This window comes from Oncorhynchus clarkii, chromosome 31, assembly GCF_045791955.1.
Source record: "Oncorhynchus clarkii lewisi isolate Uvic-CL-2024 chromosome 31, UVic_Ocla_1.0, whole genome shotgun sequence".
Taxonomy (NCBI): domain Eukaryota; kingdom Metazoa; phylum Chordata; class Actinopteri; order Salmoniformes; family Salmonidae; genus Oncorhynchus; species Oncorhynchus clarkii.
Window position 1 is genome coordinate 27,736,282 of NC_092177.1, and position 17,964 is coordinate 27,754,245.

Consider the following 17,964-nt stretch of genomic DNA (forward strand, 5'->3'; position numbering starts at 1 on the left):
TCGTTATATCCTCCATGTTCATAAAAGGTGTTCTCTTAATTTATCTTTTTAATCAATAAAAATCAATAAGTTAAATCTATTTAATATCTTTATACTGAAGCCATACATTGAGTAATATATTATCATAGCCTCTAGTCGATGCCAAATCCACAGACGTGGCAAAATCTCAACTTCATTGCCTGTCAAACTCTATCTCTGCCCATCAGTGTGAATTAAATGGAAGAAATATGAAATGTAAAGGAGGAACATGTTTCCTGCACGTTTGAATGGCATGGTTTCTAATGTCTGTTTCCCTCTGCTCAACATTTACTGTAAGCCAGAGAGGAAGTGTTAAACATGAGACTGATAAGGTAATACATAGTATGAGTGTGAAAGCAACACAATAGCAAAGGCAGAGAAACGTGAGATAAAGCTGAAAGGAATGAGAGAGACAGACTGACTGAATATCATTTCAACAACAAAAAACACCTCTTGAAAAGACAGTGAATAGGACAGGTGAGTCTTTCCTTTTTTCCCTCTTTCTGTGTGTGTGTGTGTGTGTGTGTGTACCGCAAGTACTGTATAATAGACCAAAAAAGCTGAAGAGTATTCAAAAGTCTATAAAAAAAAAACAAGGAAGCTTTTTTTGTGAATAAGGACGCTGCATGACATTCATATTTAAAACAAAGCCTTTACATTTTATTGTGATTCACAAACACACTGTGTACTGAACCTCTTTTACAAAACCAATGCTTTTTACATTTTCTCTCCCTCTTCCGCTTGATCCTTTCCATAGATGAGGAATGTGGCCGTCACCCTCTGGGCAGTGGCTGTGTTAGTGGGTGTCCATCGCAGCACCCTCTCTTCCTCAGAAATATACACCCTCATTGTCAACCTCTCTTCCAAAACCCTCTCCTTCCCCAGAAACTTACCGCCATCCACCTAAGCCCCGGACCTCTCCCAGAACAACATAAACAAACTCCCCCATGAGAATTTCCAAGTGACCACTCACCGGTCTTGGAATGTCTTGGAGGAGATAGATCCGGAGACATTCCATCCAACTCCACTCCTGGAGAGTCTGGACTTCTCCCACAATCGTCTCCAGAATCTCACTGAACAACGGTACCTGCTGTTCATACAGAACCTGTTCCACACCATTAACCTGGGGGCAGAGTTCTGTAGCCTGGGAAAGCAAGAGTCTGGGGCTCGGAGCAAACATCAACATCCCTGACGTACACCTGCAAACTTTGACCCTTTGTCTGGAGAACTTCACAGCCTATGAGAGTGGCAGCCTGGGTGACATCCAGGCAGAGAAGGTCCGCATGTCCAACGAGGTCGAGCTGATGGGTATGAACCCGAAGGGCGACCACAGTTACCTGGTGAAACTTTTGAAGGGGAGAGGGGCTGACAACACCTTACATCTTCACCTAGCCAATATGGTCATCACTTGGGAGCACTTGACCAACACCGTAAACGCGGTGTTCCAATCCCCCATCGCCCACCTGAGCACTTCAGACATGGCTATCCACATCCGTCTTTTAGTGACACCCCACGAAGAGACACATTCGAGAGGGGGTGGTTACCTTTTTCTTCTCCCTGGAAGCCCTCTGTAATTTCTTCATCAACGTGCCTGTGGAGCACCTGCCGATGACTGAGACGTCCATCATACACATGACCTGCCCCAGGTTGCCCAGCGGGATACTGCAGCTAGACTTCTCAGACTGCACCCTGACTGATACAGTGTCCTCCAGAGTAGAACTGCAAATTGCTGTGGAGTGTACAACCCTGAATAAAAAGTGGACATCCTGGTTCTAAGAGGGAACAACCTCAAGAACCTTCAAATCCTGAGCAAGTGTTCAGCACATGAGCTCTCTGCGTCACCTGGACCTCAGCCTCAACTCGTTGGTTTACAGCGGCCAGGAATGCCACTGGCTGTCCACCTGAACCTATCCTCCAATGGGCTGAGCGAATTGGTATTCAGCTGCTTGCCGAACAGCACCCCCACCCTGGACCTCCAGAACAACCAGATCTCCAATGTACCAGAGGCCCTGCTGGCCCTAGACTCTCTCCTCGCTCTGTACCTTAGTACCAATCGGCTGAAGAATCTCCCGGTGTGCGCTGGATTCCCACACCTTAAGTATCTCCTGCTCACAGAGAACTCCCTCCATGCCCAGTCTTTGACCGGTCTGGGGGCCTGCCCTGTTCTACGGGTTCTAAACGCCAGCAGAAACCCCTTCACCCATTCCCTGAGAGGATTCAGGGATCTGGGTACTTTTGGGACTGGGCTGGGCAGCGGACACACAGGAATCCAACTTCTCCACTGGCCACGAGCCTACCACTGCAGCTACCCCGAAGTCTGAGGAACTCCACACACCAGAGGGCTTCCAGATCCAGGAGATATCCTGCAGCGTTGGCCTGCTGGCAACGACCATCTGGTGCCCAGCGGTCACGGTTATCATTGTTATGGCGACTCTGTGCCACCACCTGGACGTTCCGTGGTACCTGAGTATGATCTGGCAGTGGACCCAGGCCAAGCACCATTCCAGGACCCAGCAGGTCCGGCCCCAGGACCTGGAGGGGGTGTTGTTCCACTCCTTCGTGTCCTACAGCCAGCATAATGCAGACGGGGTCAAGGGCAGTGGTGTAAAATACTTTAAAGTACCACTTAAGTAGTTTGAGGTATATGTTTATAATTTTTGACAACTTTTACTTTTACTCCATACATTTTCCCTGACACCCGAAAGTACTCGTTACATTTTGAATGCTTAGCAGGCCAGGAAAATGGTCAAATTCATGCACTTATGAAGAGAACACCTGGTCATCCCTCCTGCCTGACAGACTCACTCAATACAAATGCATCTTTTGTAAATAATGTCTGAGTGTTGGAGTGTGCCCGACTTCAAAACTAGAAAATGGTACTGTCTGCTTTTCCCCTTTACTCCTACCTACATGTACATATTACCTCAATTACCTCGACTGACCTGTACCCCCTGACGCGGTACCGGTACCCCTGTATATACTGTAGCCTTATTATTTTATTGTTACTTTTTTAAACTTTAGATAATTCAGTCAATATTTTCTTAACTCTATTTTTCTTAAAACTGCATTGTTGGTTAAGGGCTTGTAAGTAAGCATTTCATGGTAAGGTCTGTTGTATTCGGCGCATGTGACAAATACATCTGTTTTGATTTAATAAAGGGAATTTTAAATGATTTATGCTTTTACTTTTGATACTTAAGTATATTTAAAACCAAATACTTTAGACTTTTACTCAAGTAGAATTGTACGGGCTGACTATCACTTTTACTTGAGTAACTTTCTATTGAGGTATCTATACTTTAACTCAAGTGTGACAATTGGGTCCTTTTTCCACAACTGGTCAAGGGCCCGCTCTTGCTAACCTGGAGAACTCCGGCCAAGGGGGCTCCACATCTGTCGCCATGAGAGGGACTTCGTCCCAGGGAAGCCGATCGTGGAGAACATCATCCAATGTGTGGAGAGGAGCCGGCGATGTGTTCATCCTCTCTGGACACTTCGTCCGGAGCGAGTGGTGCTACTACAAGCTGTACTTTGCCAGCTATCTGCGGCTGTCCTGTGGGTTTGACAGCGATATCCTGGTGCTACTGGAGCCTCTGACTCAGTACATGATCCCTTCCAAGTCCTACCAACGAAGGCTATGATGGGCAGGCACACCTACCTGGAGTGGCCCCAGGACAGGGGCAAGCACAGGCTGTTCTGGGCCAACCTCAGGGCTGCACTGCAGTGGTGGAGAAATCAAGAAAGAACTGTTGTTTCCAACCAATCAGGTTTAATGGAGAATTCATATAAACTAACATCTATTTTACTACAGCTTTATAAAAAAGAAAAACAATAAAACGTTATCTAACAATATCAAGCTCACGTTTGTCAACTTTCCAACAATCTCACAATGATTTGGAACCTCTCATTTTTTTCATCAGCTTCACAAAATGATCCAACTAGGCAAAGTAAACAAAATGTATCAAGATAGCCAATGAAAGACACACTAGACAGCAAATACAGACACACTATACACCACCAATACCTGTTTAGTATCCTCAGAAACAGTATGCTCCCCAAGTACAGAACCTTCTCTGAAAGTAGCCATCTAAGTTTAAGGCAAGCACAAAAAGTGTCCAACATTGTACCCTCATGAAAATAGCACCATAAATAAAACCTTGAAAGAGGAAAACAATGAATTTGCCTCTTTCTAATTATGTGTGTTATTTGGTCACAGAGGCTGTTCAGGGGTCAGAAGTTAATTTGTCAGGTCTGATGGAAGACGACGATGGTCTTCTGGGCACACAAGCTACAAGGAAGACCAGACTTTCACTGTGGACATTAGACCCATAAGCCTGGGCTCCTGGTCTCAGCAGGTTCAAAAGTCAGATGTCCGAGGTTTAAAGGTGAAGGGGTCAGAGGTTAGGTGTCAGATCAGGGCAGGGACTGGATGATGATGATCTTCTCGTTGACACAGAAGCGGTGGAGGACAGTGTACAGGTTCTCCCCGCAGCGTGACACCTGTCTCTCCATGGCCAGACGGAAGTCCTCCTTCACCCCTTTAGTGATGCCACGCGTCACCGTGTGGTGCCTACAGGGCAGAGGAAGCCAGACAATGGGTGTGAGAAAGAAACCATTTCTAGCATTTTCATAGAAAAACATAATTTTAGAAATCAGACATTTGATAATGTTCATTTTTCTCCAAACCTCTACAGTAACAGTTGAAAACACCAATTTATCAACGATAAAACATAAAATGACACAACATCAAGGAAACATGTTTCCCCAAATACAGTATTCATAGTTTTGAGATGGAATGAGAGTATAGGGTATCTACCAACCAGGCAAAATTTAGACGGGGAAGATTCAACAACATCAAAAACAGTAACACATAGTCAAACGTGAATGTTCACAAATGCAATGACAACTACAGATATGAAAAATACAACCAAAATTGACTTTAAAAACATCAGTAACGACCACATAAACGGATGCAATGGGTCAAACGCCTTCTCAAAAATAAAACACGACAAGGACTCGATGAAAACGACAGACCGAAAACCAAAATGAGGTTTGGGGCAGAGGGATGGAGAGAGTGTTTGGGGTAGGGGTGGTGGGCAGGGGTACCTGTCGGTCGTCTGCACCCCAGGTAGCAGCAGGGTGTTTAACTCCCCACCCAGGGCGGGACTAGGGTTCCTGAGGACAGTAAACACCAACATTCATCAACTCACGCTCCGGGTTAGAAGTTGCCCTTAAGCACAAATCTAGGATCAGCTTACCCTCTAAAAATCTTTACGTTTAACATTAAGAGGAAGCTTGAAACTGATCATAGATCAGTGTCTAGAGGCAACCTCATTCTACTCCTCAACTCGCACTGAGAGTGGTTGCATTCAAACAACCTAAACAACTTTTTTCCCGACCTTAGATAGACAGCGCTTTGTACCTCTAACCCTTTCTCAACATAACGCCTGACAGCTGAGCTGCTATTCGCTACATCCATGTGAGCATGACTGCGTACAATACATAAGCATCTGCCAGTGGGAGGGGCTTACTTGATTAACATTCCCTGATTGGGCAGTAGTTCCAGCTGGACCCGCCCCCCCTCCGTAGTGCGCAGGTATGCAAACTCCTCCAGCATATCAATATCTGAACGAGTTAAAGTCAAACAACAGAGAGACAAAAAGCTATAAAGTGTCTGCAATCCCCAGTCGTTCTCATATCTTCTCAACCAACTCGTTAGTCTTGAATTGTTTTAGATATATATAAAAAAATATATATATATATTGTTTTAGCTATACTGTCTGATAAGGATACTGGTGACGTAGTTGAAGAAGTTCTCATACTGGAAGCTGCCCTGCTGACAGATCTTATCAATGGCTTTCAGGAACAGAGACTCGCCCTGTGGCCAATCGTGTTGCAGGAGCACCACCACGTGACCCAAGGAGAGGTCGTCTCGGCTGTCCGTGAAGGCACGAAGCTGATGAAAATTAAAAATAGGTTATTTGAGTTTAAGGGGAATTAAAACCTGCAGACCCTTATCAAAATAGTTCTGTGTTTAGGCTGATTTGTAAGGGCAGTGTTGAGGTACCTTGAAACAGGCGAACATCAGCTGAAGACAGAATGGCAGAATCGCTTTACTCGTACAGGGCAGCAGCCTCAGATCATTGCCTAGCAACAAAAACACACCGCATTGTAAGCATGGACATAAAACAAAGACATTTGAAGATATCTCACACACAGTGAACCTTACCTTTCCTGGGCTTGTTTCTGGCTTTGCCCGATTCGTCAGTGTTCTTGACTGGATCCTGGTTTTGGGGTACCAGCCCACCAACTACATCAAGTAACTTTTCACACGCCATCTGATACAGACGGAGACACAGAAAAACAGTGACGCAATCTCTCTCTGGTTGTATGCATGTTTCTGGATGAGCTCTCTGTATGTGCATACCCACCCTGTACTCTCCCAGTGCGTAGTGGCAGGAGGCCTGCTGTATAAGGGTCCTGTGGTGCTCCAGGTTACCCTGTCCTGGGGAGCTCTGTCCAGGCTGAGGCTGCTGAAACCCAGACATCTGGAGTAAGCTGGACAAGGCCTTACGGTAATGACCCTGGGGGAGAGGACACACACACTGGCATTGAACACAAATCTGTGGACATACACAGACAAACATGTACATACAAAACACTGATGAACTCCTAACGAACAATGATCATTATTTATGTTTACCTGGTATATGATCATATCTGTGAAGAATATTCTGAACCACAGCCAGTTGTCTGTCTTCCAGGAGGAACAGATCTTGTTGAATTCTGGAGAATGGGTGTGAAAACATTTCATCAGAACGACAAACATTTACTTAGACAGGACATGCATTTAGAGAGCACGCAGTTGGGAGCTGGGGGATGTATTTGGAGGGCGTACCGGTCCCCAGGCTGTCGTGGGACTGGAGGAGATCCCAGCTCTCCCTGGCCAAACGGAAGCTCTCCAGAGTCTCTGCCCACCCGGGCATCTCTGTTTTGTTGACCATGATGTTCCGGCCACGCCCCTTCCCCAGGCCCTCGTCATCATCTGAGCTCTGAAGAAACACCCAAATACATGCATGAGCATGTACACACACACACACACAGTCCACAAAGACTTCCCATCTATCCTCTCACCATGGTCTTCTCGCGGCCGTCGGCCAGTTTGCGTTTCTTGTGAGCGTGTTTCCCTGCTCCTCTCTCCAGTTCTACTTCACTGTACACTGAGCTCAGGTCCTCCAACAGTATCCACGACCCAGAGGCCAACGCATTCACACCTGCAACATTAATAAATACACAGACGCAACACACAAACAACCTCACTGTAAACTAAGGAGAGAGCCTCAAACAGAATCTCCACAAGACCAACGCTCAAAGCACAAAATGGACATTTCCATTGTCATGTGAATACAAATACATATGAACACACAGGGGGAGAGACTGACCGTGAAACAGAGCAGGCTGTACAGCTGAGACGTAGAGGTAGGCACTGCGGAAGAGGACCAGCGAGGCACAGATGACCACCTGACTGCAGCACCGTGACCTGGTCTCTCCCTCTAGACTGGGCAGGTAGCAACACAGCTCCTTAACCCACTGCAGCATCTCCACGTAGCCTCTACAAAACACACACGTAAACAGTGATGCACAGGCTTTTACACCCAGCATTATCCTGCAAAACAAACACATGCATAGAGTATGTATAGGCTAACCACTCACACTCATAAGTAAACACACACACACATTCACTTCAGTTACACTCACATACTGGGAGATGATCTGTGCTCCTACCTCTGTCCCTTGTCCCCCTGCCACTCGCAACGAGCCCCCACCACTGCCAGGATATCCAGCAGTCTCTCCCAGGGCTCCGCCACCAAAGACGACTTCTCTGACAGCCCCTCAATCACATAGCGCTGGGACCCCCGAGACACACTGGGAGACTTCAGCCCACCACCCTCCTGAGAGCCTGAGAGAAGGGAGAAGATGAGTACAGGGCAACGTCATTGGACCGTGAAACACGTGAAAATGGAAAGTGTAAGCAAACGTGCAGAAAGAAAAGAGGGAGAAATTGAGGACAAAAATCATAAAACTAGCTGATGGCATGCAAGTAGTAGCAATGTGGAGGTTGCATGCAATGTGAAATAAATTAGATCAAATGCAGATATTATAAATAGTACTCAGCTACCGTTTAGGGCTTTGCCCTGCAGCTGTCCGTCAGCAGACGGGCCCCGCGTGACATAACCGATGTAGAACTCTGCTGCTTTCAGCATGTACTTCAGCAGCAGACTGGCAGGCAGACGCATGTCCACGTTGTTTATGATCAACGGGAGAACGTCACACACTGTGAGAGAGGAAGAAAAGTAACATAGAATGCATATATAGTTACTTTACATTTGTCATCTTTTGAGGTCCAAATGTTCTAGGTTTCGATCATCTGATTCAGAGAAATCTCTCACCAAACAGCTTCCTGAAACAGTTGACAGGTGTCTCCAGTTTTTCAGCCGTCTCCGCCTCCAATAGGGAATCTCCCAAATTGACCTTGAATGCGAGTGCAAACAAAGCTACAGATAAATTATTCTGTGTTATTGAACACGGTGTTGAAGGTCAGAGGTGAGAGGTTACGTACCCCATGTTGGACCACAGACTCTGGGAAGCGCCTGAGCAGTAACAGAAGCATCTCAGCCTTCTCCAGGGTGTTGAAGCATTGTTCTGTGGCCTTCAGCAGCACCTCACACTGCACTGGGCCGGGCAGGGTTTCAAACAGACCTACAGTGAACATACACAATACAGTGTTAACACTTCTAACATTTCACCCAATCAGGAACGATCTCATGTAGATCTAACACACACACACAGTCCTCACCTCGTAGGAACTGAGCCTGTTTGTCCTGACAGTCGCTCCGCAGGGCAGCTGTGATGACAGTAATCTCCCGCCACACAACAGGCTGATCAGGGAAATTGATGAACCTGAAGGACACAGCACACATAACAGCAGTTACACCAGTCATCAACAGTACTGTGTGCAGAAGTAGCGAGATAAGAACTTTCACTCACATATCATACAGCAGTCTGCCCGCTGAAGCCGTCTTCTCTGCATTTCTCTCAATGGTGTACATCTCGTGCTGTCAAGACAAGAGACCAATGTGACATTCCATTCCAGCCTTTGTGCAACAAAGCCACTGACCAGATCTCTTGACAGAGACTAGCTTGACTACTACATGTGTTCCAAATGGCTCGTTAGTAATTTGTCAAATCCGAGTTTAGTCCGCTAGCGTTTCAATGTAATTTACTAGACGCAGCTTACCTGAATATTGAAGTCCGTGGGATAGAGGGTTCGAGCGGTTATCAGCCAAGCCTTGGCTGCACACGGGTCCTCGGACACTAGATCCCGAGCCCGTTTCACTAAAAACTCGCAGTCCTTTTGTGCTGACATATTTGCTTGTATTATTGAATTCCGTGAGGTACAGGGTTAGTGCGGTTATCAGACATAAACAAACAAAAATATGAATTTCCTATTGTTGAAACTGGGGTATTTGTTTATCGCTCCGCTCAATGGCAACCTTTTGATGACATCACGACTAGCAGTCGCAGATGTGATGTCATTAGACTCGAGGGATCGTATTTCCAGGTAAATGCTGCCACCTGGTGCAATGACAGAATATTGCACACATAAAATGAAGGGCGAATCTTGAGTAAAATGCGTTAATGCAAAATAAACATAATAAAAAGCACGAGGCTTTATTTAAATAATAATATTAATGTGACCTTTATTTAACTAGGCAAGTCAGTTAAGAACAAATTCGTATTTACAATTATGGCCTACCCCGGCCAAACCCGAACGACGCTGGGCTTTGCGCAGCCTTATGGGACTCCCAATTACAGCCGGATGTGATACAGCCTGGATTCGAACCAGGGACTGTAGTGACGCATCTTGCACTGAGATGCAGTGCCTAGACCGCTGCGCCACTCCATTCTAGTCACGGAGTTAACCCTCAAAATATAATCCATTCGAGGTGCAAATGTTATTTAGTCAAATATACATTGTAAACCTGTTTCAAGAGAACCAACAGGAATAGCCTGAAACTTTCCACCAAAAACTGTGGTGGAAAATAAATTAAAACACATTTATTTGCGCATGCGCCGTAGGGCATGCCCGTAATCTGCATCGTTATTGGTTTTCCTTCCTGCCTGTTTCACCACAATCGACACAGCAGACTGTACGACCTAAAATAAGATATTTTCTGTGGTAAAATTACGGATTCTTCGTGGCAAGGCAAAAGGCAACGGCTGGAGTTAACGCGGCAAGTAAAGTTGGATACGAGGGACATAGTTTTTAAATATAGTATTATAATGAGCTTTTTAATTTTTTTTTTTTACGTTTACCACGACAGCTTGTGTGGTTTAAAATCAAGTCAAGTTGTCAGCTTTGACACGGTAGTGCAACATGCTAGCTAACGTTAACTAACTCGCTAGCACAAGGCCTGCAAACTGTAGCTAGCAGAGTCAAAAGGCTGTTAGTAACAATAGCTTGCTAATGAAATCTTGACTGTCAAGATTAGCCATGTCACTGGCAAGTAAACGGCCCTCTAATTGATGTTAGCTAGCTAACTGGCTTGTTAGTTTAGCAACACCCCTTTCACCTGGTTAACACAACCACAGTCATAATTATCGATCAACTCCGCCCATTTCCACAATTTCTCTAATTAACATTTCATGTTAAACCTAACCTTGATTAACCACATGCCTAACCACAACCTTAAATTAGGACCAAAAAGCAAATTCTTATTGTTAATTTTGACTTTGTGGCTATGGAATCTGATTTAGTACCTGTTGTCTAAAGTTGGTCAGTGGAAACCCGTTCACCAATCATTTTATTCTACCGTTCTGAACAGGAAGACCAATTTAGCAGACAGTTTTGTCCTGTGCTTCGGACCTGTTATTTACGGTGTCTGGATCAGACTCGGCAACCAGGTTCAGGACAGTTAATTTGTACAAGGTGACAACTTGACCTCTAATGACCCTTCAGTGACACTTCTATCACCCTCTGACCTACACTACATGACAAAGTATGTGGACACCTGCTCATTGAACATTTCATTGTTAAATCATGGGCATTAATATGAAGTTGGTCCCCCCCATGCTGCTGTAACAGCCACTCTTCTGGGAAGGCTTTGTGCTAGATGTTGGAACATTGCTGTGGGGACTTGCTAACAATCAGCTACGAGCATTAGTGAGGTTGGGCACTGTTGGGTGGGTAGGTCTGGCTCGCATTCAGCATTCCAATTCATCCCAAAGTTCTTCCACACCGATCTTGACAAACATTTCTGTTTGAAACTCGCTTTGTGCACTGGGGGCATTGTCATGCTGAAACAGGAAAGGGCCTTCCCCAGACTGTTGCCACAAAGTTGGAAGAACAGACTTGTCTAGAATGTTGTAGTGTATGCTGTAGTGTTAAGATTTCTCTTCTCTTTACTGAAACTAAGGGGCCTAGTCCGAACCAGGAAAAACAGCCCCAAAACATTATTCCTCCTACACCAAACTTTAGTTGGCACTATGCATTGGGGCAGGTAGCGTTCTCCTGGCATCCGCCAAACCCAAATTTGTCCGTCGGACTGCTAGATGGTGAAACGTGATTCATCGCTCCAGAGAACACTTCATTGCTCCAGAGTCCAATGGTGGCGAGCTTTACACCACTCAAGCCGACGCTTGGCATTGCGCATTGTGATCTTATGCTCCTGACGAACAGTTCTTGTGCTGACGTTGCTTCCAGAGACAGTTTGGAACTCGGTAGTGAGTGTTACAACCGCGGACAGACGATTTGTATGTGCTACAGCCCTCGGCGGTCCTGTTCTGTGAGCTTGAGTGGCCTACCACTTTGCAGCTAAGCCGTTGTTCCTCCTAAACGTTTCCACTTCGCAGTGACAACACTTGCAGTTGACCGGGGCAGAAATTTGATGAACTGACTTGTTGGAAAGGTGGCATCCTATGACTGTGCTATGTTGAAAGTAACTGAGCTCATCAGTAAGGCCATTCTACTGCCAATGTTTGTCTATGGAGATTGCATGGCTGTGTGCTCAATGTTACACACCTGTCAACAACCGGTGTGGCTGAAATGGCCAAACCCACTAATTTGAAGGGGTGTCCACATACTTTTGTGTATTTAGCGCATGCTCTGTGTGTAGGACCTTGTTTTTTCAAGACAACTGGCTGAAAAACATCTAGGCAGAGGTATAAATTATTTATAGGTGTGTATATATACACGTCATTGATTTGAATTCCCCTTCTGATGACCAAATAGCACCTTTGTCTAAGAACCCTTGTACATTAGACCCAAGTGTTATGCAATAATTCTTATCACTGAGGTGTTAACGGTGGCAAACTTCAATAGAGGCAGCAGCACTTAACTGGATTGTGTTAGTTCGTGGTGCACTGGACTGCAATACCAAACCTACTTACACAAGATCCTTCTTACATTGGCAACCTGGTCATTGTTTTGTAGAATATTCGTATCAACACCAGTCCTACCCAGGAGAGAATAACTGTCTCCTCTCATTGAAGCAACGGCAGTTGAAGGCCGAATGCGGTACTGCAGGCATTGTTGGCAGTGCAGGAAAAAAATAATTTAGAAGACATTCATGGTACCAATAATTGCTTCTAATACACCAGATGTATGTCCTTGAACCTATTTATTTTAAAATCTCACACAGAAGTTATAATTTAGTTGCTAATGGCAGCCTGCCGTATCCCGGTTGGCCTTCAACTTGAGTTACTCAATGAGAGGGGCAGCACTGAGCTAGCCTGCAATGTCACTTCCTGGCGTAGCTCAAACTGTGAATGTTATGTCTCCATGAGACGCCATCGTAACCAACTTAACTCAATATCGCATTGAAGCCAAATTTTCACATTGGAATGAATGGTGTCAAGTGATCGATGGCTTTATCCATTCAAATATACAGTCATTGGTCCTACCGCAGTGCAGAACCTGATGCCTTCTGGATACAAGCCTCGTTGTCACACAATCCTTCTCCACTATGCATGAGGGAGTTTTGCAGACTGGTTGACCATCCATTTACAATGTTATTATAGCCATGGCATGTTTTGCTGAGATGAACAGGAAGCTTCCATTCACACAGTTTCAGCATCAATAGATATAATTGCATTTTAAATATGTGGATTTTCAATTTAAGAATATTTTTTATTCCCTCCCACAGGTTGAAAATCATCCAAGAGGTCGTCTCCCCAGCGGTGATGTTTGTGGCGTAGGCTCAGGGTGTGTCTCACCTCCCATGGTGTTACCACCATGGACCCAGAGTCAGCCCGCACATCACAGCCCCAGGGCTCCCTTGGAAAAAGTGGGGTCTCCCTGCTATCTGGCAGGGGTTTGGGGGCAGCTCTCACCCCTCGAGGGAAATACTATGCGTGTGGTTCCATAGCTGCCTTCACCAACATCATGGTGACATTCCCCATCCAGAAAGTTCTGTTCAGGCAGCAGCTGCACGGTGTGCGGGCCAGAGAGGCTGTCGGGCAGCTCCAACGGGACGGGATGAGGAACCTCTACAGGGGGCTGCTCCCTCCTCTTCTGCAGAAGACCACCACGGTAGCCATCATGTTCGGCCTGTATGAGGACTTCTCCCATGTCTTACTGGACCAGTTGTCCACAGGCAGCGGCATTCCTGAGCTAGTGACGCGGAGCTTCGCAGCTGCGCTGGCGGGCACGGCAGAGGCTGCCCTGATGCCGTTTGAGCGGGTGCAGACTCTCCTCCAGGACCACCGGCACCACGGCCGCTTCCACAACACGGCCCACACCTTCCGGACGCTCCTAAGAGAGTACGGTGTGAAGGAGTGCTACCGCGGCCTGGTGCCAGTCTTAATAAGAAACGGTCCCAGTAACATGCTGTTCTTCGGGCTCCGCGGGCCCATCAAGGAGCAGCTCCCTGAAGCCTCCAGCCGGGCCGGCCACCTGGTCAATGACTTTGTGTGTGGAGGGGTGCTAGGGGCGGCGCTGGGGATCATGTTCTACCCGCTGAACGTGGTGAAGTCCCGTGCCCAGTCCCAAGTTGGTGGAGCGTTCCGGCCTTGTGGGGAGGTGTTAATGACGGTTTGGCGGGAGAGAGGCGGCAGCGTGGCCATGCTGTTTAGAGGGGCCCACCTCAACTACCACCGCTCCCTTCTCTCCTGGGGCATCATCAACGCCACGTACGAGCTGCTGCTCAAAGTGTTCTGATACTGAACGGGGGATAGAAAGAGGGGGAGGTGTAGAAAGGGGGAGCGAGAGAAAATATGAAAGACTTGCGTAAGTGTTTGAGGGTGAGGATGAACGCAATTTTTTTGTTTTATTGTATCCCCATTAGCTGTTGCACAAGCAGCAGCTATTCTTCCTGGGGTCCGTATAGTACATCAATAGAAAAGCTCAAGGATAGAACTACATTAAAAAAAGGCACCTATAGCATTTATATCAATGCATACACACAAACTATCTCTGTCAAATAGGGGAGAGGCTTTGTGATGCGAGGTATTGCTTTATCTGTTTTTGAATTGATGCTGTCTCTTGTGTTTGGCACTTGAAACTGATGTGCCCACTGCCCACCCAAAAAGGTCCAGATAGTTTATGTGGGGGGGTAAGTGTCTATGGCAAGCAGAAGAGGACAGAGGGTATCTGAAAGGTGACGTTTCTCTACTGACAATGGCCATCGGGTCAGTGTGAGATGAATTGCCGCTTGTTTAAAGTCACAGTATCAAAGTGAGAGGTCTGGGTCCAACGAAAGCCTTCAATCTTTTATTTTTATAAATGTATCAATTGAAATGGATTTGACAAATGATTGACATTCTGTAAGTACCTTTCCCATTGTAGTCTGATGTGGTACCCAACAAAGTTTCAGAGGCAGATTCACAGGGGGTAAGCCTTTTCAGTGACCAAGAGCACCTCTTAAAGAACTGTTCAGTGTTTTGACCTGTGTTTCTGTGTGCATTGATTATTAGTCCCTTCAACCCCTGCTTTCCCTGCTCTGATTCTCTGACTGTGAGCTCTGCTATTTACAATGTCGGTCATCTTGGATTATTGCACAGATTCGACCCTCTGCGGCGTACGACCCTAGCGGCTTGCGGCGTACGACCCTAACTGTGTTTGTCCTGTAGGTATAGCGCTCGCCAGCTTGTAGTCCTAAAACACGGAAATTAGTTACCTCTGGTTCGTTCAGCCATTCCTATAGGGAAAATTAATGGGGAATGAATATGGTTTGGGGATAAACGCTGAAAATAAGGTCAGCATTTTACACAGGCTTAGAAGATCTTATACGTTGTGTTCTATGCAATAATATCAGTCCGTTAACAGGACCTTTATGAATTATGAAGACTGATTTTTTTATTAAATAAATGCGTCAAAATTAACAAGTGACATTAGCTGATGAAGATTATCCCTTAGAACAAAATGACAAATCTCCTAAGCCTGTGTATATCACAGACCTTTATCCAAAAACCCTACAAAAACTCAATTTTGCCACTGCCATGGTTCGTTGGACAAAGCCTGAGTTAGTGCCTACCAAAATCCGTTGTTACTGTTCCTCTCTATAGTGCTCTCTTTTACTTGAAAGATGATTGGTAAAAGCAGTAGCTTAGAAGCACAGGGGAACTGAACTAGGGAAGTGCTTCATTGTTATGATGTCATCCAATGCCAATCTAAGCGAATCTTGAAAATGTTTGTCAAATGTGTGTTTAATTAGCATATTCCTGAAGTGCTACTTGTAGTGTTTGTCTGTCAAAGTGTTGACAAGTACCCATTGGTTTAAGTATAATTAAAATGTACTTGTTACCCATAACTTCTAGTCCTTCATGAAATAGACTGAAAAAATAATAATAAAACATTTACACCAACAATACAGGAACACACGTTTTGCCTATCAATTTATACTTCCATCTCTCGATGTAATCCTTCATTTACACACTTGTTTCTCTCCATATGTATTTTTCCCTTGCTCTCTCTTTCTCTCCATTCTTACGGCTGAACATTTGTGTACTCCTCTCTGGCCATAACCCCTGTTGGGCTAGAAAGAGGGCACTGGAGGAGTGTGTGAGAACTAGTATGAGGGAGACTGAATGCAGATGAAAAGGGATATGGAGTAGTGTTGTGGCACAGAAAGTGAAATCTGCCCTTTACTTTGACCCTCTCGCTGTCTATATGCCTTCTGTATTTTCAACAATTCTAAGCGCTGAATAAGATCAGTACACTTTTCTAGCTTTGAAGGTACAAGTATGTTTTACTGAGTGTTTCAGAAAAACTGTCACTAGGCTATTACATAAAACATTTCCAAAATAATTACAGGTCTGTTGTTGGTCACAGATTTTAAATGAATGCGCTGCTAACCAAGCCAGCAAGCATTGAAAATTAACAGTTAAAATGTCTGAAAGACTGAAAGAGAAAGCATACTCTTTTTTTGAGGGGGGTCAATTTGTGAATGTCATTTTTTTCCCCAATCAAAAACAAGTCATGACGTTCAATCATATTGTGAAGATGCACTATATACAGTCCCTTCAGAAAGTATTCACACCCCTTCACTTTTTCTGAATTGTGTGAGTGAGGGCTAGGGTCATTCCCCCCCAGACATGTCCAGGGAACTTGCAGGTGCCTTGGTTGAAGAGTGGGGTAACATCTCACAGCAAGAACGGGCAAATCTGGTGCAGTCCATGAGGAGGAGATGCACTGCAGTACTTAATACAGCTGGTGGCCACACCAGCTACTGACAGTTACTTTTGATTTTGACCCCCCCCCCACCCCCTTTGTTCAGGGACACATTATTCCATTTCTGTTAGTCACATGTCTGTGGAACTTGTTCATTTTATGTCTGTTGTTGAATCTTATGTTCATACTAATATTTATACGTTAAGTTTTCTGAAAATAAATGCAGTTGACAGTGAGGATGTTTCTTTTTTTTGTTGAGTTTACATATGAAATGGGAAATGCAAGATATGTAAACATTAAGTGACTAAGATACCATAGAATAGTATAGAATACCGTTTATACATATGAGATGAGTAATGCCAGATATGTAAACATTATTCAAGTGACTAGTGATCCATTCCTTAAAGTGGGCAGTGATTTCTAGGCTATGCCTATAGGCATCAGCCTCTAATGTGCTAGTGATGGCTGTTTAATTGATACAGGCGTCTTTCCTAACTAAGTTGCTGGAGAGGAAGGAAACTGCTCAGTTTCACCATTAGGCCAATGTTGAGAAAACTGAGGATGGATCAACATTTTAATTACTCCACAATACGAACCTAATTGACAGAGTGAAAAGAAGGAAGCCTGTACAGGATACAAATATTCCAAAACAGCCATCCTGTTTGCAGCAAGGCATTAAAGTAATACTTTAAAACATGTGGCAAAGCAATGATATTTTGTCCTGAATACAAAGTGTTATGTTTGGGGCAAATCCAATACAACACATTATTACTGAGTACCACTCTCCATATTTTCAAGCATAGTGGTGGCTGCATCATATTATGGTTATGCTTGCAATCGTTCAGGACTGGGATTTTCAGGATAGAAATAAACAGAATGGAGCTAAGCACAGGCAAAATCCCAGAGGAAAAGCTGGTTCAGTCTGCTTTCCACCAGACACTGGGAGATTAATTCACCTTTCAGCAGGACAATAACCTAAAATACAAGGCCAAATCTACACTGGATTTGCTTAGCAAGAAAACAGTGAATGTTGGCTGAGTTAGTTTTAACTTAAATCTGCTAGAAATTCTATGGCATGACTTTAAAATGGTTATCTAGCAATGATTAATAACCAATTTGACAGAGCTTGAAGAATTTAGAAAATAATAATGCAAATAGTGTACAATCCAGGTGTGCAAAGCCCTTAGAAACTTACCCAGAAAGACTCAGCTGTCATGACTGCCAAAGGTGATTCTCCCATGTATTGACTCAGGGGTGTGAATACTTATGTAAATTAG

The 17,964-nt window shown here is 45.0% G+C and overlaps 2 protein-coding genes and 1 pseudogene across 3 annotated transcripts; 2 read left to right on the plus strand and 1 right to left on the minus strand.

Annotated features, from left to right (window-relative positions):
- Positions 1 to 775: 775 nt before the first annotated feature.
- LOC139390888 (toll-like receptor 6) lies at positions 776 to 3,951 on the plus strand (annotated as a pseudogene).
- LOC139390972 (integrator complex subunit 10) lies at positions 3,768 to 9,599 on the minus strand. Of its 2 annotated transcripts, XM_071138406.1 has the most exons (18): positions 9,317 to 9,585; positions 9,067 to 9,134; positions 8,876 to 8,979; positions 8,639 to 8,778; positions 8,469 to 8,550; positions 8,198 to 8,353; positions 7,804 to 7,978; positions 7,461 to 7,630; positions 7,153 to 7,292; positions 6,917 to 7,070; positions 6,722 to 6,804; positions 6,450 to 6,602; positions 6,248 to 6,356; positions 6,086 to 6,165; positions 5,812 to 5,974; positions 5,550 to 5,643; positions 5,125 to 5,193; positions 3,768 to 4,588 (listed from the first exon to the last, which is right to left on the minus strand). In XM_071138406.1, the coding sequence occupies exons 1-18, from the start codon at positions 9,443 to 9,445 to the stop codon at positions 4,432 to 4,434; spliced, it is 2,226 nt and encodes a 741-aa protein (XP_070994507.1). In that variant the 5' UTR covers positions 9,446 to 9,585; the 3' UTR covers positions 3,768 to 4,431. The 2 variants fall into 2 exon arrangements, with proteins under 2 accessions (XP_070994507.1, XP_070994508.1); XM_071138407.1 differs by lacking the exon at positions 5,125 to 5,193 and having other exon boundaries at positions 9,317 to 9,599.
- Positions 9,600 to 10,176: 577 nt separating this feature from the next.
- On the plus strand, positions 10,177 to 15,890 carry LOC139391151 (mitochondrial nicotinamide adenine dinucleotide transporter SLC25A51-like). Its single transcript, XM_071138711.1, has 2 exons — positions 10,177 to 10,313; positions 13,224 to 15,890. The coding sequence occupies exon 2, from the start codon at positions 13,313 to 13,315 to the stop codon at positions 14,234 to 14,236; it is 924 nt and encodes a 307-aa protein (XP_070994812.1). The 5' UTR covers positions 10,177 to 10,313; positions 13,224 to 13,312; the 3' UTR covers positions 14,237 to 15,890.
- Positions 15,891 to 17,964: the final 2,074 nt, after the last annotated feature.

Coding starts and splice junctions, on each gene's coding strand:
- LOC139390972 (XM_071138406.1), bottom strand. CDS start 9,445: ATGTCAGCACAAAAGGACTGCGAGTTTTTAGTGAAACGGGCTCGGGAT. Junction 6,805..6,916: donor CCACGACAGCCTGGGGACCG/GTACGCCCTCCA, acceptor CCCATTCTCCAG/AATTCAACAAGATCTGTTCC. Junction 5,644..5,811: donor CTTCTTCAACTACGTCACCA/GTATCCTTATCA, acceptor TAACTCGTTCAG/ATATTGATATGCTGGAGGAG.
- LOC139391151 (XM_071138711.1), top strand. CDS start 13,313: ATGGACCCAGAGTCAGCCCGCACATCACAGCCCCAGGGCTCCCTTGGA.